Here is a 25,828-nt window from a genome sequence, read left to right as displayed (position 1 = left end):
GGTTAATTTAACATCCCTGTTGACTCCAACATCCTTTGGAGTTCAGTCCAAGAATGTGTCCTTCCTTCTAGGAAGTAAGCAATATTTCAGTGGATACTTTTTTTTCTTTTTTTTTTCAAGCAAACCTCTTGACAAAGAAGTCCTCGTTTTCCTCTTCAGATGAACCCATATCAGAACATGTGACTTTCTGGATATATTTGTCCAGAAGCAGGAACTTTTCGTTTCTCAAATGCAACCCTTTATCACCCTAAAGGTTAACAACACTTTTCACCCACCAGTCTTGGCTTCTCCTGTGTGGACTGGAAGAGGGAAGATGCTGCTGTCCTTTCATGCTGCAACCACCTAACATCAGTGTTTGTGCTGCGACCTGGAGGGCAGTTTCAGGTGCATTTAGGCAAACTGCCCTGTACTTTTTAACACTCATTAGGACAGAGGAGGAGTCTTCTTCTGTGTGGGAAGGCACACAGAAAACTTGACACAGCTTCGGTTCTAAGGTCTGGTTAATATGTCATCCCCATACCTGGAAAGACTATGCTTTGACACTGAATTTAAACTACCATTTCTTTATTAAATGTGAAACACTGGGCTGAACTGTCCCTACCCTCTAGTAGCCATATTCTGTTTGGAAGAGAGAAGAGGACAAATACTGCAAATGCCAAAGAAACAAACAAAAAAAAATCTTAAAAATTGACAAAAGCATTCTGCCTTTCGCAATACATAAAGTGATTAATTGGAGAGAAAGAGGGAAAGATTTATGAAAGGTGGGGTTTGACTTGCAGGTTTTTAAAAGCCCTGAGAACAATGGTTCTCAAACTTCAGTGTTCCTAAGAGCCCCTTAGAAATCACTTAGCCACCCCCACCCCTACCCTCAGCCAGCAGATCCTGACTCAGTGTGTCTGCTCTGAAAGCCAATCTGCATTTCTAACAAATTCATCCTTGTGAGTCTAATGCCAGATTTCACAGGGCCCCCTCTGAGATTTGCTGTCCAGCAGTGGTCTTCAATCTGGGAATCTTTAAGAAATCTGCCGAGCAAATGATGACATCAGAATGTTTGAGTGCAGCCGAGGTTAAGAACTCCTTCTGTACAGGCATTTTAAGCAAAAGAAATGGATTGAGCAAAGGTGTGGAGGAGGGTCAGAGCAATGAATTCCTGAGGAATTAATTACAGGTAAATAACTATGGCTAGAATGGCAGGTGCAGAGTGGGAGTTGTATTTGAACCCATACACCAGGGCAAGGACAAACAAAAACCAGTGCACTATGTACAAGAAAAAAAAATCTATCTTTACCTGATGCACTACTAGGAATTTCATGACCTGCTTACTACTGGTACACAAACAATGTCTCCATTTGTATCTAAGAGGAGTTTTTTTCTGAAAAATAAGTGAGTATGTCAGTCAAGTGTGAGGTATCCCATTGAGGTTAAACATCTCTGTCAGTCTGGCTCTTTGGCCTCAGTTCTGAGAACGAGAACACAGAAGGCAGAAAGTTCAACATAGTATGACATATTCCTATGAAATAACTAGCTTATATCAGTTTATTTTCCAAAATATGCTTTGCAATAAAATGTGAATCAATTACTATGCACCTGAGACTTTCTGCATTATCACCTAGTGAAGAGAGTCGGCCTGTTATAAGGAATCACCTGAAACAACAGATTTCTCATCTATCACTGCCTTAGTCCGTTTGGGCTGCTATAACACAAATACCACATACTGGGTAGCTCAAAGAGCAAACATTTATTTCTTGCAGCTCTGGAGGCTGAGAAGTTCCAGATCAAAGCACCGTAGATTCAGTGGCTGGTTCATAAATGGCCATCTTCTCACTGATTCCTCACATGGGGGAAAGGGCAAGGGAGCTCTCTGGGGTCTCTTTCATAAGGGCACTAATCCCATTCGTGAGGGCTGTACCCTCATGATCTAATCACCTTCCAAAGTCCCCACCTCCAAATAAAGTCACACTGGAGATTAGGCCTCAACATAAGAATTTGGTGGGTAGGGTTGGGGTTGGGGATTGAACACAAACAGTCTATAGCAACAGCTTTCTTGCTTTTGTATAATTCCAGAATCTAGGGAATGTGTGCTCAATTATTTACATAGTAGTCAGTGCTATTCTCATATAGGCTTAATGTCTGAGAGGTCAAATATTATACAACAAAAAGACAAAGAAAATTTGTGTCACAACAAGATCCTTAAGTTCTGGTCTGTGAATGAACTCCTTATTTGAAGCAATCTTCATTTCAGTGAATTTCCCGTACAGTAAGATTTATTTCTCTCTGGGTGTTTTATGTAAAGATGAAATTTGAACTATACTGAAGGAAACCATAATCCAGAACTTTCTGGGACAATTTAGGTGTTTAGGATTTGTCTGTATACATTACATTGATGTATATACAAATCAGAAAAAAAAAAGTCTTTTGTCAGACCAAGGAGCCTAGTATTTGGTTCAGAAGCATACTGTTCTTCTTTTCATTAAATAATCGCTGATTCATCCTCCCTCACCCAGAAATCTATACAGATTTTTCTACAGATTTTAATTCACAAATCTAACAGGCTTCCAGAGTCATCCTCTCTACTCTTCCCTGCTTTTAAAATAGCTCTTAAGCCTGTCGGTCATATTTATATTTGTACACATGGACTTTCGCGTACATAAATATCAGAGATTACATGGGCTTTCCATGGCTCTGGAAATTAAATTTTGAACTATCCATTCTGTTCTCCCTCCTTCCCACCGCAATTCTCTACCTATAAAAATCCAAAATAACTGCCTAAGATTTCTATTAATTCTCAGGCGGGGGCTTAAAGCCTGTGGTCTTTTCATCTTTGTGTTTTTTTTTTCACAATGTTTACAATCAGTCCCTTCTTCCACTTCTATGGGCATACACATACACACACAGACACACCCTCTCTAAAAGTCTTCATAGATTCAGAGTGTGGAGTGCAAGAAGACAGAGTAGGTGTCAAACACCCAAAAAAAGCACAAAACATAAAATGGTTCTTAAAGTATAGCAGGTTTCTTAAATTATCTTTCAGCCTTCCCACCTCTATGGAGAGCCTGTGGACTAACTTCACTGCACTGACACTCAGCAACTCCTCATCTTGCTCATCCCTCTCCCCTTTCTCTCCCTCCGCTTATGTTAAATATTCTCCCACTTCCCTTTCTAAAAAGAAAGTAAGAGTCTCTATTTTCAGCAGAACGATTTTGCTCTCCTCTGAAAGTCTTATCTTCAAACTATGCACTCCTTAGTGTGTTAACCCTGCAAAGAGATTTTCCAGAATTAATTCTGGTGCTAATGTTGAGATTTTAAAAAAGAAATTAAGAAACTAACTTTATTACACATTTATAATTTTGTATGTGGGGAGGGAAGGTGGAGGGGGAGAGGAAAGATAAAGAGAAGGGGATAGGGAGAGAAGGAAAGGGGGGACGTCACTCAGATATTGAGGTACATTGGATAACACCCCACCGTGGAGTCCTCACTGCTACCTTTGGACAAAGACAGCTCTTTGGAATAAGACGGATCTCAGTTTACTCCCAGTCTTACCACTAGCTAGTTGCAGGACCATAGGCAAATCACTTACTGTCTTAGTTCACTTGGGGTGGCATACCAAAAATACTTAATCAACATTTATTTCTTATAGTTCTGGAGGCTGGGAAGTCCAAGATCAAGGCACCAGCAGATCCAGTGTCCGGTGAGGACCTCTTCCTGGTTTGTAGTCAGCCATTTTCTCATTGTATCCTCACATGGCCTAGAGAGAGAGCTCTGGTCCTTTATTCTTCTTATAAGAACATTAATCCCATCATGAGGGGCTATACCCTCATGATCGCCTCTATAGTTGATTACTTTCCAGAGACCCCACCTCCAAATACCATCACATTGAGAAATGGGGCTTCAACATATGAATTTCAGGGGCAGGAGTACACAAATAGTCTATAGTCTATGGCCTATTACATAAATAGAATTAGTGGTAGCTGCTATTATTATAATGCTTAGCAAAAAACCATTCAAAAAGAGTATTAAACATTTTTTAAAGTGGATATATCGGCTTTACATCCTTTCTGTAACAAGATGGGTTGTACATACCACATAGAACAGGTGGGTGTGTGTGTGTGTGTGGGTGTGTGTGTGTGTGTGTGTGTTTTCCCAGGGTCCCACTGCCTCCTTCTTGAAATGTGGAAATTCCTGATATGAGAAATATTGATTTGTAGAAATAGGTATTTTTTAGTTATGAAGTTTTCAATAAAACTTTTAAAACTTAATAGCCAAAGCAATGAGCTCTCCAAAACATAATGCGTAGGTCTCGATATGTCACTGAAAGGGACTAAGACTTCTTGGAAAAAGAGTAGATTTCCAGGGCTGGGATGATAATGTAACAAATAAATCCAGGTCATCTTCTTATACCAGTTAGCAAGAAAGCTATAGATGATTATGTCATTTCAAAAGAATCTAGGACGTAACTTGAAGAGGCTCTTACTGGCCAAAAATGGGACAATTAGAGCATCGATAAGAAAATAACTCCAATGGGTTAAAACATATCAAATATGTAAAATCCATAAGTTCATAATAATACTCTACATTTTATATACTATACTCAGCACTAACACAACTTTCTGCAATGACAGAAATGTCTGTGTCTAGGTTGGAGCATTCTTCCCACAGATAATCAAAGATCTTTCTTCCTCAGTTCTCTCAGATCTTCAGTTGAAAGTCTCCTTCTAAATGAGTCCTTTCCTATCATCCTATTTAAAATTGCACCACCTGACCCTCAGGCATTCCCTCTCTCTTTCCTCATTTTTTCCCTCCATATCTCTTAACACTATCTAACTTACAATACACAATCAACAAAATACATAATAACATGTCTTTCTCCCTTCTTCCAACTTGAACATAAACCCAAGGAAGGTAGGAATTTATTTTTTGTTTTATTCACTTCTTTATTTTCTCAACCAAAACAATGTCTGACGTGTAGAAAGCACTCAATAAATATTCATTGATGACATTAGTAGTTATTTCTTGCGCATTCTGTAATAATCCCCTATTATTCTCACTCCTGTAAAAAGTCGTTGCAGTTGTTGGTGTTCTCCTGTTAGTTTAGATATAGAGGAATTAAGTCAAAAGAACATGGGGTAATTCAGGATGAAACATGGACATTAACTGCAGGAAGTGAGGTGGCAATTAGGTAAAATCAGTAAATCACAGTAAAAGATGGCAATACGAATGTAAGCCTCTAGCTGCCCATCCCTGAAATTCTCAAAAATATTGGTGGCAGGAGGGAGGGTAGGACGATTCTAAATTCCTCCATCAGATGAGATGAGGGCTAGAGTACTTTTAGAAAGGTTTTAAAAGAAAGGATGACTGAGCACAGGAAGCAGGAGGGGAACACATCTCAAAAACTCAGAACTGACACACTGAGAACTCAGAGGACAATAGTAGTATCACAAGCCAGAGAGCCAACATTTTCACATATCTGAAATGTTACTAAATACACTATAGAGCAATTTGCCTAAAGTTAAATTTGCATAAAAGTATTATAATACAGGAAATGTCAATGTTAAGTTATATTTGCCAATTCTTTAGAAATGATAAAGTACTTCCCTATGTGTTGATCTTATTTGATTTTCCCAGTAACTCTGTAAGGTACATCACAAGCATTGGTTTTACTACTGATTAGTCTTTCCCCAGTTCAGCAGCTGGGGAATTTGCTTCTATACCTGCCCTGTTTGGGGTGCACGCGTTGGGGAGTGTCCACACGGAGCATAGTTCGGGACTTTAAATGCAGTATAAGCCATGAGCAGTGTGCTGTGTGGCAGCTGGAGAAACAGCGGTCCAGAGACCTCAAAAGCACAAGAAAGTGATTCTCTCTAAAATGTAGCCTGCTGGTCAGGTGCACATGGCTTCTAGGCTTGGAAGGCTTCCATCTGTCTGAGCCAATCAGTACCTCGCATCACCAGCCCCCCACCATCTCCAAGCCACGATGCCCCGCCTCCCTTACCCATTTTCCTGCAGCGCTGGTGACAGTCAATTTATCATTTCATCTCACCTCACCTCACTGCTGGTTAGTCTGGAAATTCTTTTCAAACTATTGTTTGTGGCATAAACGCTATGCCTTGCTGTTCCTTTTCTTCTTTTGATTCTCAAAAGTGTACTTTGACAGTAAAACCAGTGAAGATATATAAATATATATCTCTCTTACATTGCTACTATCACTCTCCTCATGGTCGTCAAGGCTGAATGCAGAAGAGACCGCATAAAGAAGTGTGAAGAAGGAAAGTACGAAAAGGCCTATTCTTTTTCCACGCAGGTAAGTTTTATTGCCTCCACTTACATATGAAGAGGTGCAGAATTATGAATGACTTGTGCAAGCCATTATACAGAGCTAAACGGGGAACAGACCTCCTAACCCACACGTACATGAGCAAGTGAGCTTCTTACTCCATCAGGCATCTGCTCAGAGACCTGCCAAGGTTCAGTAATATATTGTGTATGTATAACCTAACTTTCCCGTCAAATTTATGACAAAATATCAATAAGATTGAGGCAGCAGACAGAGCAGAGTAAAATACTGGTTGAGAGCTATGTGGGAGATCATTCAGCCCAGAATTCAAATCCTGGCTCTGTCACTTACCAGATCCATGACCTTGGATAAGCTCATTTATTTAGTATTCTGAGCCTCAGATTCCTTATCTGTCAAAGATAGATAACTATATTTTACCTACTACATAGATTGCGAGGATGGCATATTTCAATTGGATGACGTGTTTCATAGAAAACATTTGAAAGAATCCTGGCACATAGTAAGCACTCGATAATTGATACCCTAAAATTTTTACACTAGCATAAATTTTGAACTTTTGTTTCTTAAACAAAAGCTTGAAACCCTTTAGTTACATCTTAGATTAGCTATTATATCCACAGCTTTTTAATTGGTTGAACAGCTTACTTTGTGTTGTTCATTTTTTTCCACTTTAATCATAAAGACTGGATGCCAAATCACTCATTTTTCCCCATTTTTCAATGTAAATTTTCAAACATACAGCCAAACTGAAAGACTTTTAAAGCGAGCACCCCAGCATATACCCACCATCCAGACCCTACCATTAACATTTCGGAACTGCTGCATTGTCTATATGTCCATTATTCATCCCTCTAACATCAGTCTGTCTTATTTTGTTATATATTTCAAAGAAAATTGCAGATATTTCCCTCTAAATATTTTGGCATACTTATCACTAACTAGAGTTTAAAGTTTGTTTATATTTTTTTAATCACTGAATTTTGAGTTAAAAGGTACAGTGCATTGGAGATCATTCATTCTCATTCCCTTCATTCTAAAAATGTAGAAACTCAGTCCACACATGCATTCCCTGGAAATGACATTATTTTTGAGAGTGATAATCCCAATCAACATCCATAGCTATGTTTTAGGGCTTTTTCCATTTCAATTTGTTTTATGGTGTTTGTTTTTTTTCTTAAAGACTTTCTTTTTTTAGAGCAGTTTTAGATTTACAACAAAATTTAAAGTACAGAGATTTCCTATATGCCTCCTATCCCCACACATGAAAAACCTTTTCCATTATCAACATCACTCACAAGAATGGTACATTTTTCACCAAGGATGAACCTACTTTGACACATCATAATCCTCCAAAGTCCATAATTTACCTTAGGGTTCACTCTTGGTGTTGTACATTCTATGGGTTTGGGAAATGACATTTATCCATCATAATATCATACGGAATATTTTCATTATCCTGAAAATTCTCTGTGTTCTGCCTGTTCATCTCTCCTTCATCCCTACCCCTGGCAACCACTAATTTTTTTACTGTCCCCACAGTTTTGCCTTTTCCAGAACGTCATATTTTTAGAATCAGAGAGCATATAGCCTTTTCAGATTGGCTTTTTTCACTTAGTAATATGCATTTACAATTCCTCCATGTCTTTTCATGGCTTGATAGTTCATTTCTTTTTAGCACTGAATAATAGTTTATTGTCTGGATGTACTACAGTTTATTCATTCATTCACCTTCTGAAGCACATAGTGGGTGCTTCCAACTTTTGGTAATTATAAATAAAGCTGTTACAAATAACCATTTACAGGTTTTGTGTGGACATAAGTTTTCAACTCCTGTGGGTCAATACCAAGGAGCACAATTGCTGGATCACATGTTAAGAGTATATCTAATTTGGGAAGAAACTGCCAAACTGTCTTTCAAAGTGGCTGTACCATTTTGCATTCTCACCAGCAATGTATAAACAGTCCTGTTGTTTCACATCCACACCAGTACTTAATGTTACCAGTGTTCCAGATTTGGGCCATTCTAATAGGTATGTAATGGTATCTCCTATTTGTTTTAACTCCTATTCGAAGTCCATCTTGGGTACTTCTAGTTACTGCTATGGACTGAATTGCGTCTCCCCAAAATGTATATGTTGAAGCCTTATCCTCAATGTGATGGTATTTGAAGATAGGGCTTTTGGGAGATGAGGTCATGAGGGTAGGGCCCTCCTACTAGGATTGCATTCTTAAAAGAAGAAACACCAGGGACCAGGGTTGCTCTCTCTCTCCACCATGTGAGGACATAACAAGAAGGGTCTCATCTAGAGGTCAGGAAGAGAGATCTCACCAGAACCTGAACATGCTGGCACTGTGAATTTGGACTTCTTGGCCTCCAGAACTGTAAGAAATAAATCTTTATTTAAGCCACGCAGTCTATGCTATTTTGTTATGGCAGCCTAAGGTGACCAAGACAGGGGTATTGTAAATATATTGAAACTATTGGCTCATCTTATCACAGACTGTAAATTGTTGCCTTGCAGAAAAGACCTTAATTATTTGTTTAAAATAGATTAGGTAAAAATTATAAATTAAAAAAATGTCATAGTAGGAAAAATATTTGCAAATCATATATCTGATAAGTGGCTAATATCCAAAATATATAAAGAACTTCTATGACTTAACAACAACAATAAAAAACAAATAACCTGATTTTAAAATGAGCAAAGGCCTTGAATAGACGTTTCCTCCCCAAAAACATATTAGTGGCCATCAAGCACATGAGAAGATGCTCAAAATCACTAGTTATAAGGGAAATGCAAGCCAAAACAAAAATGAGATACCACCTAACATCCATTAGAAAGGCTACTATAAAAAAAACTCCAGAAACTAAGAAGTATTGGAAAGGATGTGAAGAAATGTAAACCTTGCTACTTTGTAGGTAGGAATGTAAAATGGTACAGCTGCTATAGAAAACAGTACAGTAGATCCTCAAAAAACTGAAAATAGCATTACCATATGATCCAGTAATTTTTCTTCTGGGTATATACCCAAAAGAATGGAAAACAGTGCCTCAGAGAAATATTTGTATACCTATGACTATAGATGCTTTATTCAAAATAGCCAAAAGGTAGAAGCAACTTAAGTATCCATTGACAGAGGAAAGAATTTTTAAAATGTGGTATATACATTGAATGGAATATTATTTAGCTTTAAAAAAGGAGAAGGAAGAATGCTTATTATTTAGCATTCTGACACATGCTACAACATCGATGAACCTTGAGGACATTATGCTAAGTGAAATAAGCCCATCATAAAAGGACAAATAATGTATAATTCCACTTATCTGAGAGACTTGGAGTGGTCAAATTCATGGACAGAAAATAGAATGTTGATTGCCAGGGGCCAGCGAGGAGGAAAGTTATTGTTTAATGAATATAGAGTATTGGTTTTGCAAGACAAGTTCTGGAGATGAATGGTGGTGACAGTTACACAACAATATGAATGTACTTAATGCCATAGAACTGTAAACCTAAAATAGTTAAGATGGTAAATTTTATGTTATGTGTATTTTACCACAATTTTAAAAAATAAAATAATTGTTAGGTAGTTACACATATTTACTCTTTGGTGAAGGTTCTTAAAAATTCTTTACCAATAACCCACCACGTTTGTACAAGATTTATGGTTTGAAGCACATCAGCATCCATTACCTCATTTATCCTTACAAAATCTCTGTGAGGCAGATAAGGTATGTATTACTTACATTTTATAGATGAAGAAATTGAGGCTCAGACAAGGTCGTGGAGCAAGGAAATTGCAGAGTCAGCAATTAGAGACTGGTCTTCTGTCTCTAAAAGTACAGTCATTCCACTTTTAAAAGTTCCCGGCTGCCTCTAGAATTCTTAATGGCAAGCCACCCCTACATCTCCTAGGGTTGTGGCATGTCATAGCACAAGCAATTTTAACTCAGTTCATAAGTCTCATCAACTGGCCAGTGTCACAAATTTGTTTTCTCTATGGCTCAGTACACTTTACTGCACCTCATGGTCAGAGACAGTGGGTCTAACTCCGGCCAAAAATCTTTCAGATGGATGTTCTTAATAATAATTCTGTGTGGATGAAAAATTTGGGTAGATATTTCCATACTGTCACTGGAAAACTTAAAGTACTCACTAAAGATGTGTTAGTATTAGATGTGTATGAGAACCTGTGCCTGTTAGGATGCAGCCACTTATAATTAAGAGGAAAGATAACTAGACCTGGTTTAAACAATAAAATAATTATTTTAGTTCCTGTACGTGCCATGTTTAAAAACCATGTAACCCTCAGGTCTGGAATTATCTAAAGATTTAGGATAGAATCAGGGCTCCTGGACTCCTTTCACTTGCTCTGCCCTCTTTCAAGCATTAGTTTCTTCTTCTGCCTGGTTTCTGTCCTGGTGGCTCAATGGACACAACAATGGGCTCATGTCCACACACACAGTGCCCAAAGGAGGAGAGATCAGTTTTGTTCCAGTATTCTAGGCATGAGTTTCATTCTAGCTGGACTGGCAGAGTGCCACACCAGAACCAGTCATTGAGGCCAGGGCAATGGATGCACCAATTAATTGACTTAGCTGAAGTCCTGTGCTTGCCTCTGTGTGCCAGGGGTAGTATACCTTTCCCTAAATTATCCAGTTTCCTATATGAAAAATATATGCCATTGGAAAGGAGAAAGGGGAAATGACTATCAAGGAGGAAACAACAAGAGTCTATCCCTGCAGAGCTTCCCATGCAGTGTTCCCGGGCCCAAGGAGTGACGGGTTAAGGTATACTGAGAGCTCATCAGTCATTGAAGCTCCAGGCTAGGCGGGGGCAGCTAGAATTCCCAGTCAGGCTCTCCAGCCTTCAGCTGTCATTTATGTTGTACAAATGTGACCACTTTTTATGTCTGTCATGATAAGAAAGGATTGGGAAATACCACACTAATAAACCGTTTTGATAGTTTTTGCTCCATGAAAACAATTTATCAACCATGTAAATAGACTCAGGCAATCTTCTCCTGACAGTATTATTTTTATGAACTATTCTCTTATCTTAAATTTCCATTTCTAGAAAAGGTTGTGGAAAAACTAGTTTGGATACCACTTAATCTAGGTTTGGGTCTGAATATAGAGTAAAGTACATAGTAGCTTTGATTGCAGAAATAGATTGAGTGTTCTTCACCGGCCTTCCTTGTATATGGGGTTTAGGACAGATCCAGCCAGAGTGGATTGTAAATGATAGTGGACTGCTAGCCCCCTAGACCAGGGTTTCCTATTTGGGGACCTGATAGGTAAACCCCTGACCTCAACCTGGCTTCTGACATGGTCCTTTGGCTTCCAAAGGCTGAAGGCAACATTCAGTCGAAGGAATGGTATGTATATTCTTCCACAAAGCCACACTTGTTGGTCTCACCTCTCTCCGACTCTCAGAATTACAAAATGTTAGTGGCTCTTCAGAGTTTCTCCAGTGCTAGCCAGCAGCTTAGTTATGGTGAAGGCTTCAACTTACATCAGCAATGATGAATAGAAGGAAAGGGAAAGAAAGGGCAGTCCAGAGTTCATTTTCCTTTCTGTCTCTTCCCCTAGACCTTTAGCAACACTATGGGGCCCAGCTATTCCTCACTTTTCCCTAACTTTGCCTTCACTCCAGGAGCCCTCCATGTAGAATCTGGATAACTCACCAGTTAGAAGTAAAATCTGGGCTGGGAAATACTGAAGTGGAGCCAGGGCTGTACATGGACATGGAATATGCAGTTACACAGGGCTCCATGCTCAGAGGGAACTTGTGCTTGGTTTAATGCTGTTGTAACCATCTTAAAATTCTTAATAAGTATATTTTTGAATTCGTCTTTTGTAATTGAAGTGCAATGGGACAACAAGGGATATGCATTAGCAGAGGCCATACACATCATATGCGTCTATAGCTATTCCTTGCTGCTGCATTCTCATATGGCAGTCCCTAGGAACGAGGAGTACAAGATTCCAGGGGACCCACTGGAGATCCCCCTGCAGACAGTGAGAAATCAGCGAGACTTAAAAGTAGGTTCTAGGTAAGGTGTTAGGTCTACAACTGAGTAAGTGGAAGAGCTGACAACCCCGAGAAGCCATGCTTTCCATTAGAACCAGAAAGAAAGCAATGACATTCTAAGAAACATGAACAAGGAACCCTACCATATTCTTTCCTGCTCTTGTTATTAGCCAACAACTTACACTGAAAACGATGACATAAAAAGAAAGGGAAAGAAAGGGTAACCCTAGTTTCTTCTTTCAGTCCTTCCTTACTCAGTAAGCCAAAGGCAGAGAATGTTGTAGGATGTGAACATGTTAAGAAGCGAAAAAAATAAATAAACAACAGTTTAGTTACTTTTATGCAGCGTTTCCGCTGTTCTAGTTAGAACAAAATGTACATGCATGTACAAGCTATGAAATAGAAATTGTATAATTTAGACAATTCCACATATGAGTTGCATGCTCTGATATTTCCATAAGTGACATTGCACAATATAAAGATGAACAGTAAATGCTAATAATTTCATGCTAATAATTTAAAATTGTAGTTTTTCTTCACATAAAACAACATTAGATAGCAAATAGAAAACACCATAACAAGTTGATAGAAAGAAAAAAGCTTTACATTTTAGTATCTTTAATGGTAGTTTTTTCCTGTTTCTTAAAGGGATCGCACGTATGTATTTTGCAATGGGTCCTGGGTGCAAACACCTGTATTTGAAAGCCTCCTGCCAGGAGATTCTGGTGCATAGCCAGATTAGGACCTGGTTCAATTCAAAGGCATCCCAGGGCTCTATTCCTATCCACCTGCTCCACCACCTTCTGACCATTCTGGCCCTCCTTGCTTTACCTAATGGAGTCCTGAACACAAAATAAATGTTCTCTGTGCATAAGTTATTTGCTTTGCATAGCTGCAGCTCTCTCCCTCTCAAGTAAGACTTACTGTTCTTCAAACGTCCTTAATTTTAAAGCATACAATTGCCCAGCTACTCTCAAGGGACAGCTCAGTTTTAAAAGCTCTGCATTCTGACTTCAGAGGCTACACATTTTTATTCCAGGGAGTCATAGGGTTCTTTCCTATCTGGTTTCCAAATGTCCCTCTGACTTCTCTTTAAGTTTACATTTACAGTCCAAAGCACTTAGACGCTCCAATTTAATATTTTAACATAGATTATTCCCTTCTCTAGACAGAAGAGTCATCCCTACTATTTACAATCACCCTTTTGATAGTTTTGCCCAAAGAAAGAAGTTATTTCATCAATTGGAGAATACTGAATTTCATCATTTGAAGATTACTGATGATCAGTATTTTATGGAATTTGTACTGATGTCAAATAACTTATACTGTTATCGAATTATATGTATTGAATTATATGTCCTTAGAAATTTAAAGTTTGCAAAGGCTGAAGAGATGATCAAATCCAACCCTTTGCTTTACTGGTGAGAAAAATCAGTTTAGAAAAATTAGTGTTATGCTAGATTAGTATTATAATTAGTTCCCCTGAAGCTAAACTCAGTGCTCTACCTTCTACATCAGGTAGCAGCATTAGTTGAATATCAAAATTACAAAAGGCAAGAAGCTTCCAGGTTGGTGAAAGCATCCACAGACAGGGAGGGTGGCACACCTCCAATTCCATGGAGAAAGAAGTTCCTGCACTCAGGATCCTTCTAGATCTCACCCTATGTACCTCTTCACCTGCATCTTTTATAATAAATTGGTAAATGAATAAAAAGGGGATAAAAAACGAAAAAAAAAAGAGGGCAAAGAGTGAAGAAAGAAGAGATTTGCAGGAAGTAATTTCTGAGTAACTGGAGAATGAGGCAAAAGCAAAAACTCCAAGAATAGACAAATGAGATTCTAATAAACCAATCATTATTCCTAGTAAAGGGTTGACTATGATATATAATAAATGTTCTCTGAAATATAAAACAAAGAGATGAGGAAAATGAGGCTTGGAGAGGCCAAGTAACTTTAAAAGGTTAAGAAATGAATCCAGTTTTCTCATCTGACCTAAATAATCCCTAAAAGTCCTACCTCTAAGAAAAAATGAAAAAATATTCCTCTATTTCCATTCCATAGTCATAATGAATTTAGTATCTTTCACAAGAACAGAAAAAAAAAATTACAAAAGGCAAAATAAGATCTCTTCAGAGTAGTTTACTGAAGTGAGACCAGAGAGAAGGATGCAAATCAAAGGCTCTAGATGCTCAGCCCTTAAATAATTAAGAACTGGTATTATTTTGAACTTTGCAGGAATGATGCCAGTGATAAAAATTCAAACAGCTTAGTTTGAGAGAGATGATGATTACCTCATCTTTAGCATAAGGGCCATCACTCTCTCCAGCTCTCACATCACTTTCTTGAATAATATCCTAAGAGAGAAGGAAGCAGAGCCCATGTTAGAGCTGAGGGAAAGGACCTGAACTGCTGCTATTGTAAGAAACTGGAGAAAGGGCGGCTGGAGCTGGGAAGAACAGGCAGGGCCAGGGCCTGGCAGGACAAGATCAAAGGCTGAAACCGGATGAGGAATATGCACCTGCCAGGTGGCAATGTGGAAGCAGAACTCTGAACCTAGCCCAGGTAATAGTAGGTATATAGAAGTAGATCCTTATGTCTAAGATGCAACAACACACATTTACTTTGCTCTAAAAATTTTAAAGAGTTTCCACTTTGTTACCTTATTTAATCCTCTCAACAATCATGAGATTTAGGTATTTGTTTTTACCAAATTTAGAAGTGAAGAAACCCAAGCTTACAGATGCCAAATAACGCTTGAGGCCACACAAGGCCACACATAGTTCTCTTTAACTTATGCCCCAGTTGTTCTAGAATACATCCAACACATTGTAAAAAAAATAAGGCAGTTTTAGAATTGCAAATACAGAGGCATAAAATCCCGGGGGCCAAAATTGTATGGGCCTTGAAAGGGAAATAAAGCCCAAGTACAAGTATTGACTCGTAATTGAGTGTAAAAAGGATGAAAGGCCAATTGGGGGAAGCGGGGAGACTAGATGATATCTGACCTACCACTCTTGAGTATAAATGTGTCTTGATAAGAAACATTTATTTGCCTATGTTTATAAATCAGAATTTTCAATCCATTGCCAGACCTGTTAACTGAGTGCCATCTTCACGGACAGAAAATGTTGCATTAATAGCTACTTTACTGAAGAGTTCTCTAAACTAAACTGTTTCTTTTGGTTACTTCTAGCATCAGGCCAGCAGGCATCAATTTACATACCCACATAAATGTCACTGCGAATCAGCCTAAGAGCCCTGATTCTCCATTTGCAGATTTCAGTTACAAAGAGGAAAAACCTCTCCCTGTCTCCCTTCCCCCACATGATACAGGTTTAACATTGAGACACCCAGTACAATCGTGGAGAATATCTTTCAAGGAATACCTGCTGTTGTGTGAACCCAATGGGCAGACATAGAAACAGGAAGGCTGAGATTAGAGTCTACTTTACAGTTCTTTTGATGTTTTCCGAGCGAACTCAGGAAATCAGTGCGGCTCCAAGTTGATCAAAGGTACCTCTGCAGGTTCAAATTAACACAGGTTGGCGAATCAGAGCAGCACCTGCCTGCGGCTAGAAACACATTTCACCAAATAAAGTTAATCTTTTAGTCAGGCTTGGAGGTAGCAGTTCTTTCATAAAACTTACACAGGCTAAGTTCATTCCTGTTATATCTTAGGTCTCAGAAGGGAAAATAATGATCTGCTTTGTTTTCTTCACATGGAAGTGTTTAAGGCCCCATGGTGTATATCATTTAAGACCTTTGAATCTAATCAACATGCATCGCCATTTTTCAGAAAAGGTGGATGTTTTGGGGTTGGAGGAAAACAGTGGGAAAGCATTGTCATAAATCTTCACTCTCCTTTTGAAACTGTGAGTGTTGTTCAATGAAACTATATTTTGTGTCAGAGCCATCCCTCATCTCTATTTGAAAAATATAGATTAAAAGACATAATTTTTGTACAGAGGAAACTGAAAAGAGCAGCAGAGTAACTATAGAAACTAGGATAAGTCTAAAGATTCGCAGTCAGAATAAAAAACAGAAATATGCTAATAAAAATGGTAGTAGTCCAAGGTCGCAATCTCAGAAAGCTGATACTTAGAAAGGGATATGAAATGCATTGAATAATAGATTAAGACTTACACAGAGAAGCTACAAAACAGAATCCTTGGCATGAGAGAGTTCATTATTTCAGGCCCTGGCTAGTCATAACATTTAGGAAACCAGAAAGATGTGTCAGATCCTGCAAGTCTCCCTGAGAAGCAGAGGTGGCTAAAGGGAAATGGAATGGGAGAGCAGAATAGAGCTTGATAGACAGCAGAAAACAGTTGAGGTATTTGGAAGATAAAACCTGTGTTATATGACCATCTGCCAAAGTAACCACCAAGTTTTTACTGAACAGTGTGTTAAACAGGGGATGGTTCCAAGTTGTTTTATTTCAGATACAGTGTGTGGAAAAGTGTAAACTTGCAGACTCGCCCACTGGATGTGGGCTCTCTGTTAAGCCAGTAACCACAAAGCTGAACTTTGAGTCTGTTTCCTTAGGAACACACAATGGGTTTAACATCGCTCATCAGTGTTGTGAGGATTAAATGAGATATACACATAAAATATTCAATCGATAATAGTAAAATATAGAATATTCAATAAATACTGTCTTTTCCTTTCCAAATTAACCTAGCACTTTTCATTTCAATATTGCATTTACAGATGATACTAGATAACATTACAATTGAAAGAATTAGATAATTTAAAATAAGTGATTTTCAGATTGTGGAAATTTACTGTACATATAAGCTGAAAAAAATGTTAAGTAATATAAATTGTTTTTTCACAGAATCATTTGAGCAAATTTCAAAACAAAAATTATTGGAAAGAAGTTTAAAACAACAGAAATATAACATTCTCCTCTTAATTAGCTTAACGAAACCTAAAACCTGATCTCTGAGCATTTACTCTAGCCAATTTCCAGAGATAAATTTCATTTTTTTTTGGTTTGATACAAATGCATGCTTACCTTCCTGTTATTTTAGTGTCATGGCTTTGTTATTGTATGAACTATATGTATACTTTAGTATGAGCTCAGTGCCAAATTTCAAATTTATGTTAAAATCTAATTGGAAGAGTTGACTTGGCCGATTTAAAGGATTATTTAGGACAGTGTTTCCCAAACTTGTCTGTACATTAGAATCATGAAGAGAACTTTTAAAAATTCTTAAACCGAAGCCACAGTTTTTGAGTTGTTTTTTTTTTTTAGCTTTCCAGGTGATTCCAATGTGCAAATAAATACAAATTATCCAATCTGAAGAATAAAGAAACAAGATTGAAGAAAAACAGAGCCCCAGAGACATGTAGGACAATCTCAAGTGATCTAATATAAATCTACTGGAGTTCTAGAAGAAAGCAGGAGAAAAAAAAAAGAAAAATGGAAAAATGGCCAAAATTTCCCAAATTTGTTAAAAAACAAAACATAAACTTACTGATTCAAGCTCAACAAACCCCAAGCAGGATAAATACAAAAAGCAAACTCAGGCAATTCGTAGTCAAACTGCTGAAATTCAAAAAGAGCCAGAGAAAAAGACATTACATACAAGAGAAGAATGACACAAATGCAACTGATGTCTCTTCAGAAACTGTAGAAGCCAAAAGATAATAAATTCCTTTAAAATGATGAAAAAACAAACAAAAGATATCAACTTAGAATTCTATCTTTAGTGAAACTATCCTTCAAAGATGAAAATAAAATAAGTCATTTCCAATGAGCAAACAGACGATTTGTCACGAGCAAGCCTACACAATTCTTAAGAAATTTCTTTAAGCAAAAGAGAAATTACATGTCATTTGGACTAACAGGAAATGAAGAGCTTCAGAAATGGTAAATATTTAGCAAATATAAAGACTATACATACATTTTTAATTTTTTGTAAGACACCTATTTAAAACGAAATTATAGTATCGTCCTATTGGAATTATTATCATGCATGCAGCTATATGAAACATGAAAGAAGAATACTCTAGTGAGGTTCTATACTTTGTATGAAGTTGTATAATATTAACCCTAAATAGATTGTGATCAAGATGTATATTGTTTTCCCAGGGCAACTATTAAAGATAAAATGTCAACTGTAATTGAAAAATTAATTTAAAAAAAACAAGCAATTTATAAACAAATAGAAAAATAAAAACAAAATACTAAAAATATTCATAACCCAAAGGCAGAGAAAAAGGAAGAGGGAGAAAAAAATCCCAAATGGTAAATTAATCCAAACATATCAATAATTACATTAAATTAAAGTCAACTAAACATCAAGTAAAAGGCAGAGATTGTTAGGCTAGATAAAAAAAGACTAAACTATATGCTTTCTAAAAGGAATGAACTTTGAATACAAATAGGTTAAAAACAAGCAAATGAAAAGATAACCACGCAAATACTAAGCATAAAAATCATTTCTATTTTGCTTAAAGTTTTTTTTACATTTACCTTTCCAATTACATTGATTACATACCAGTTATCAACCAGGATCTATATAAGAGAGAAAAAATAAGACAATTTGGAGTGATTCCTTTTTCTTAAACCTTTGGATTTCATTTGACCCTTGACATTTCCTTTTAATCACTCATATGGTTCCTTCTCTCCACTTTCTAGTATGATTCATAAAACATCTTAACAAGGGAAGTCTTTTATGATTTGCTGATCTCCCTTATCTGTACTGAAAGATTTTCAGCCTTTGATCTAGCTGTTAGAACACGTAATGATTCTTAATCACCTTTATCTCATTTTTTAGTTCCTTCTATATACTTTATTCATTTTTGGTTTTATCTATTTCTGTGACCTTGAGGTGGGTCAAGCCCACTCGAGGCTTATGTGCTCCTTCCCTTCAAAGGTGTGCCCCTCACAGGCTACAGCATCACACCTTTCCCCTCACTTATTTTTCTTACACCTTCTGGTTGTCCTTGTCAGTTTCTGTCTTTTGAGTTTAGCTCTTTCTACAGTAGAAACTTTCTGAATAGGCTTTCAAAATCAGACAAACTTAAGTTTGGAAGAATTTTTCTACATTCTTTAAACAATACTGATTTCTCTGCTGCTTCCTTAAACTTAGGAAATTTATAGCTGGGTCAGGGCTGGAAATAACATGACTGTCGTAACAAAGAAACCTCATACTAAGCATGACTACAAAGAATGGTTTTGTGACATGTGACAAATCTGCTCAACCATGTAAGTGAAAGGAACACCAATTCCCTTCTGGCCATCCTGGCTTGATAATTGTCCATCCCAACAAACTACACTTGTGTATGGCACCATTTTTTCACAAACCATGACCTTAGATAAACAACACCACAGAAGACAGAACTCCATTTTAAACTCTTTTAAAAAATGTTTTAAAAGGTGATTTGTGTACAAATTAATGCTGTATTTGAAAGTAAAGTCCTTGATTATATCACTCAAGTTTATTTTAAAGGGTTACATGAAAGGGGCAAATACTAAGACAGCTTAGGTTGTTGTTTACTTCTGAAAACTTAAGCCATAACCAGGTGCTTCTAAGACCTCTTTTCGACACTGACCATGTCTTAAAATATGCAGGACAGATCACCAAGGGATTTAGTGGTTAGCTAAACACTTAGGGAATGATTCATTTCAATTTGTCATGTAGTTTTAAGTAAAGCTTTAAGTAAGCTTTAACAGCTATGCCTCCTACCGAGTAAATATCACACATCCTGTTTATACATACTGGCTTGTTGTCCACCATTCTTCAAAGAGCTGGTGACATCCCCCCAACTCACACTCCACCCTACCCCCAACTTCCTGCTCATGGGGTGCTATATTCCTGCTCATTTTTAAGAAATACCTCCCTCAACAAAATACTCCATGTTACAGTAACTTTTAAAGAAAATACTTTATTATATCATGAAAAAAAGGCAATCAACTAGATTCATACTTGTTGGAAAAAAACTGAAAATTTATTAGACGGTATGTGGGCATCCTGTTCCACGTGGGAATGAGAAGATGCTATAGGTTCTCTAAGTATTGCACAGTCTGAAAAAACACCAATAAAAAAAAGGGAAGGGGAGAAAAAAAAAAATCACATGATCGTGGGAACCATCTCACATTATTATGAACAATCTACCAAGAAACAGTAAAAAAAAACTTTTGTTTCTACAGTAGTTTTGAGTTTATAGTTCTTGGAATGACTGTATTCCATTGAAGACACCTCAGTAACAGGAAGCTTCATTTTAGCAATCCCATGTGCAAATATTAATAAAAAAATATATAAAATAATGCAATTCATCTCTTGCCATCACCCCGGCAATCATAACATTTGTTAAGAACTGTTTTGCTTGAAGAGTTAAGCTGTAAGTTTTGCCTGAAGCTCCATCTCTGCAGCCCGTTTGAGTGCAACATCCACTAGAAGCTGAAATCCACTAAAGTCCTGGTTGAGGTCCGGTGGAGTAGGGGGAGGAGTGTTGAAAAGACCACTCTGTGTATTTGTATTTGGTCCAGATTTACACGTGTCCTCTGGATACATGAGGGAGGTGTCTGTAAAGCTGCTGGCTGCTATCTGCTGTATATCTGTGTTTTGTCCTACACCAACTGGCTGGCAGAGAGAGAAAGGCACATCTTTCAATGCAGTCACAGTGGTATGACAGATCACTGATGGACGAGCCAAAATTGATCCTGGAGACGAAAGCTTAGGGGACAATGGCCTCCCTAGGGCTGGGTTTGGTCCAGCTGTACAGGAATGAAATGGGCTTTCCTCTAGAGCTGGCATAAAGTTTTTGATGCCCATTGCTGACTCCACAGAGCTCGCTTCAGAAATCTTGGCCCCACGGCGCGAAATTGTGAACTGATTTGGATCTTTGCCATCCTTTCTCAGCATGTCAGGGAGGAGCCTGCGGCGGGCGTTGATGAACCAGTTACAGACCTGAAATTACATGGATATGTCTTAACACTCAGCAAACAGGTTCTGAGAACCTTCTACAAACACCTAACTGATCTCTCTTTGTATTAAAGAAGGCATGAAAGGGCTTATCGGAACTTACTAAGTTACTCAAGGTATTTAAGCTCAACCAAGAAAAAGAGCTGCTGCTCCCCATTGTAAACCTTTCTCCTCTTCTAATACAAATCCTAACTTTTACTGTCTCATATCCTTAAACTTTTTCAAGAGGAAGAAAAAAGTATAAATTTTCAAAAATAATTTAGGGAGGGAGAGGTTTACCTTTCGACTATCCCCCATATTAACCAATTAACTACTGCCCCAGCATTTAAGTTAATCAACTACAGGAGAACCTCTCCTGTATGAAAAGGGCCACTCCTCCCAGTTACTGATTTTTTCCCAGTTCAAATGACTGTGTCAACAGACATAACATGAATTACCTCACTGAAGTCTGTCCTTGTTTAAATATCAAACCAGTTTCCTGGGCAATAGAGTAAGATTTAACCTCCTTTTTATGTTTGTTGCATAAAGCAAGGCTCTTTTAGGCATTAAAGGAAATGTTATTTGACAGATGACTGTTAATGCATTTCTGTTTCTCTAAATAGCCAGTTATTAGTTTTCAGCACTAGAAAGTTTACAAGAAAGGTATGAATAGGCTTTATTTTTTTGAGTGGGGAGGCACTTAATGATTTGACATAAAGGAATGCTATAAAATGACTTTGGAAATTTGGAAAAATGACTTGTGCATACACCTAATGTTCTTTTCCTTACCTGTAGTGTAGATAGGTGTGTTTGTTGGGACAGTAATGCTTTTTCTTGCTCTGAGGGATAGGCATTATATCGGTGCTCATACAGCCAATCACGGAGAATCTGAACAGATTCCTTGGGAAGGTTGCCCCTTCGCCTTCTCTTGCCTGAGCCAGCAGAAGAGGAAAGGTCCAGAGGGATGTCCATGCTGTCATCATCCTCAGTCTCGCTGCCGGATGCCGCAACAACACCTAGAAAAGGACAAAGGCCAGCTCTCAACCACTTTTATCAGCAGAGCACCTACTGCAAAGCTCATCTCTTTTGACAATTCAGTGTAAACATGTTTTCTCAACTACTGAGAGAGCCAGGTGAAGGACCAGTGAGTGTTTTCTGTCTTGAAATACCAGAGCACATATAAATTCTCAATAGTATTTTGACTAGCAGCAGATTCTAGATTCTCAACCAATTGTCAGATGCCCTTTCATATCCACTTTCCCATGGAATTTAACTTCTCACATTCCTTTGCAATGATGCTCAGGAAAGTCTTTCACCTAATCCAGTAGAGACAAAACTGCACCCAAAGTAAATATGGCTTGCCACATGTGAATCAGGAAAGGTGCTACAGCAGATGGAATGTGTCTAACAACCTTCGCCTCAAGGTCCTTGCTATCTAGGAGAAACGAGTACCCATATGTACATTTTAAATGTTATTCTTCCTCCTTCTTCCACTGCTATAAGGAAGGAAACTTACACAGTTAACATAGTATTCTAAAGATAAAATGTCAAAATTTTTCTGCCAATTCCATGGTCATTTCTTTTACATTTATTCAAAACTAGATACCTACTTTTAATAGCCAATAGTAATCACGTTTTACTAAATAACTACTGAAGTTTTCAGTGTCATTAAACAAAAATATTTTTCTATTAGTACTTTAATAAGAGGTCAAAAAAAAAGCCTATGCAACTCCCAAAGGAAACCTTTTTTTGTCTGTAAATACTTTAATCCTACCAGAAATTTTAAGAATTCACAAGCCATTGAGAATATTGAAATCACACATAGACTGGGTTCGACAAAAATTCAGACCTGGCCCTTTTAGAAATTTAAACATAATTTTGAACTTTAAAATATTTAACTAATACATGCTATTAATCCTCCATCCTTTCAAAACTACAATGGGCAACTCTTGGCGACTAAAGAAATACATTCTCTTTTTTGAAGACAATCTTTGAAGACAATCTAAAATTTTAAAAATATAAGCAAATTATAAACTATATATAGCATGCTCATAAATACCAGTATTTCGCTATAAAGGAAATTAATTAAAATAACACGAACTTTAAAGGTATGCATTCTTAATTTTATTGACACAACCTTAACTGAGTGGTTTGCCTTGACAGGAAATAAAAACAGAATATAGCATAAACCATTCAACGTACTTTTAAGGATTTTTTTTAAAACCATCCCTTTAAAGCTTTTTAACACAATGAAACTCATAAAGCTACTCATTCAAAGATTTGTTGATATTTCCCCACTTAGCGGAGTCTGACTTTACTTGGTGACACATTTTTAGTTTTGGACTGCAGGGGGCAGAAGGAATTGGAGGGAGTGTCCACAGAAAAGGCAGAACCTTTAGAAAACAAAGTAAAGCAAGTTCTAACAAAAGAGTAGGAAGATCTTGCAAATTCACTTTAGCTTAAGGCTTAATTAACAGCCATCAATAAGCTTCACAAGAAACTTAAATTTTAACCCCCATGTATCTGATGATTCCCTTCCCAGAAGCTTTTATTAAACTGCTAAAACAAAACAAAACAAAACAAAAACCAAAAAACAAAAAAGGAAGTACAGTTAAAATTAAAACTGCTTTCACTGTTAAGATGAGAAAAACTTTGTTGAAATTTGGGTGAAGAGCTATTCATAAAGAAAACTTAATTATAAATGAGTTCTTATTTTACATTTGCTTTGATAAAGAAATCTAAATTTTAAATAATTGAATGACTAAAGCAACCTTTTTTAGAACTCAAAGTCTGAAAAACCAAACATTCTTCTCAAGGCTGTTATCCTCCTTCCCTTTTTCAATCTAAAAAAAAGTGTGAAAATTTGCTCATCAAACAGTGAATTCAACTGTAAGTTGATAATAACAGAGTTTGAAACAAACAAAAAAGACCCTGAAGCCTGCACTTTGATCTGGTTGCTTAGTTTGACAAGAAGCCTGATCTTTCAGAATAGGTTAGTGACACACAAAAGCAGGTTTCAGTTAAGCAACACCAAACTGCAGTGTGACTTCCCTCCGTTCTCAGTTCATTTAAACAAATGAATGCCAGGCCTCTGGACCTCTTAACAAATATTTCCAATATGTGCACAATAGCCGAAGTAACAGGAAGTAAGACTTCAGTTCCTTGGCTACACCAGCTGATTATTTCACTGCAGCAAACCACGTTTGCTGCTGTCAGGGCTGTTTTCATTAAAACTCTCCCTCTGGATTGTGGCTCAACTTGGAAAAACAAAAAGACTTTTCCACGTTACTCATTTCCTATTGTAACAGAGCTTTTGAACAGTTTCCCGGTTACTTGTTTCCAAACGTCCTGCTCTCTGCTTACACTTTAAAAAATGTGGTTGGGGGAAGGGAGAAGGGGGGATCACAAGCCTCGTTTACTCCATCCACATACAAGGAAATGTTGTTTAGAAAGCCACAAGATGGATCCCACAGCTCTAAAAAAGCAATCTTTTCTTTTCTGAATAGAAACTGGGGACGCGGAGGAGGACCAGAGAGAGAGAGTGGTTGTAAAGTTGGACTTACAAAAACAAAAAATTAAGAGGATGGAAAAGGATCTAGAAATAATAAACGAAAAAAAGGTTTAAGTATACAGTCAGGAAAAAGCAAACCTAATCTAACAAATTTCCTGATCAGAATATTTCAGAAGTGACAGGAATCGTTCTAATCCCAAAGGTGCAGCCGCAGAATAATTCTAAAGCAAGAATTCCCCATTGTCAGAAAGAGCAAAAAGACTTAAAGGATTGTCTTCAACGAGCCTTATTTCTGGTTGGTTTAAAGCCATTTGTGGTGATCTTTTTGACATCCTCAGCTTTCTATTATCACAAACCAGTCTTGCCAAATCCCGGGCTCTGCGATTGAGTTTAAGATGCTTTTGTTTTCAAGAAAAACTGAAAAGATGTTCAGGGACTTTTACAAAAGACACAATAGTCCAATCCTACAGGCAAGGCGAGACAGATTTCTTCCAGAGTCCTTGCCGAACGACTCGGGACGCCGGCCCCCACACCAAGGTAGTCCGGGGGTGGGGGAAGGCAAGACGGAGGAGAGGGAGGAGCCCGGGACGGAGGAAGGCCAGCGAGCTTTGTTCTTGCGAGTTCCTCAGCCTCAACTGAAATCGGCTCCTCCAACTGTACAAGTTAGCACAAACAGGACTTCAAGAGTTTCAGATTACAAGAAACTAGATACGATGTCGTGAATCTTTACATTCTGAAGGGTCTGTCCACCCCTCCAAGAATTTGCCAGGAAAACCTAAAAAGGGAGAGAAAGCCGGGCAACCACTGCCATCTCTGCTCCCCGCACCAGCTCTGCACCACTCGCAAAGTTTCCCCTCCACCACGTCACCTTTCATTGTTTCCATGAGTCGGCGCTCACTAACAGGACTTGGTGCGCCGGGGCTACTGGTCCCGAGCATTCCTAACCAGCGGCCGCCAGGTCCCAGCCTCGTTCCTATGACGGGAGAGGGCAACGGAAGAATGGGGGGCGGGGGGGAGGTTCAGGGAGGCACTCGAAGGGAGAAACGCCAGGGAGGGCTGGCTACCCGATGCCCCGGGC

The 25,828-nt window shown here is 37.9% G+C and overlaps 1 protein-coding gene across 2 annotated transcripts in view; it reads right to left on the bottom strand.

Moving 5' to 3' along the window:
• Positions 1-20,194: 20,194 nt before the first annotated feature.
• TGIF1 (TGFB induced factor homeobox 1) overlaps positions 20,195-25,828 on the bottom strand; it is an 8,345-nt gene continuing 2,711 nt past the window's right edge. Inside the window, exons 3-5 of one of the 2 annotated variants that reach the window (XM_025038672.1) lie at positions 25,619-25,723; positions 22,029-22,255; positions 20,195-21,245 (exon numbers count right to left, since the gene is read on the bottom strand). In XM_025038672.1, coding sequence (XP_024894440.1) covers positions 20,670-21,245; positions 22,029-22,255; positions 25,619-25,723 — 908 coding nt within the window. In that variant the 3' untranslated portion in view covers positions 20,195-20,669. The remainder of the gene's footprint in view (positions 21,246-22,028; positions 22,256-25,618; positions 25,724-25,828) is intronic. The other variant, XM_015595733.2, reaches the window with a different exon arrangement.

The sequence above is a fragment of the Pteropus alecto genome, unplaced genomic scaffold (assembly GCF_000325575.1).
Source record: "Pteropus alecto unplaced genomic scaffold, ASM32557v1 scaffold146, whole genome shotgun sequence".
NCBI classification, from domain to species: Eukaryota; Metazoa; Chordata; class Mammalia; order Chiroptera; family Pteropodidae; genus Pteropus; species Pteropus alecto.
This window is presented reverse-complemented; position numbering and strand designations above follow the sequence as displayed.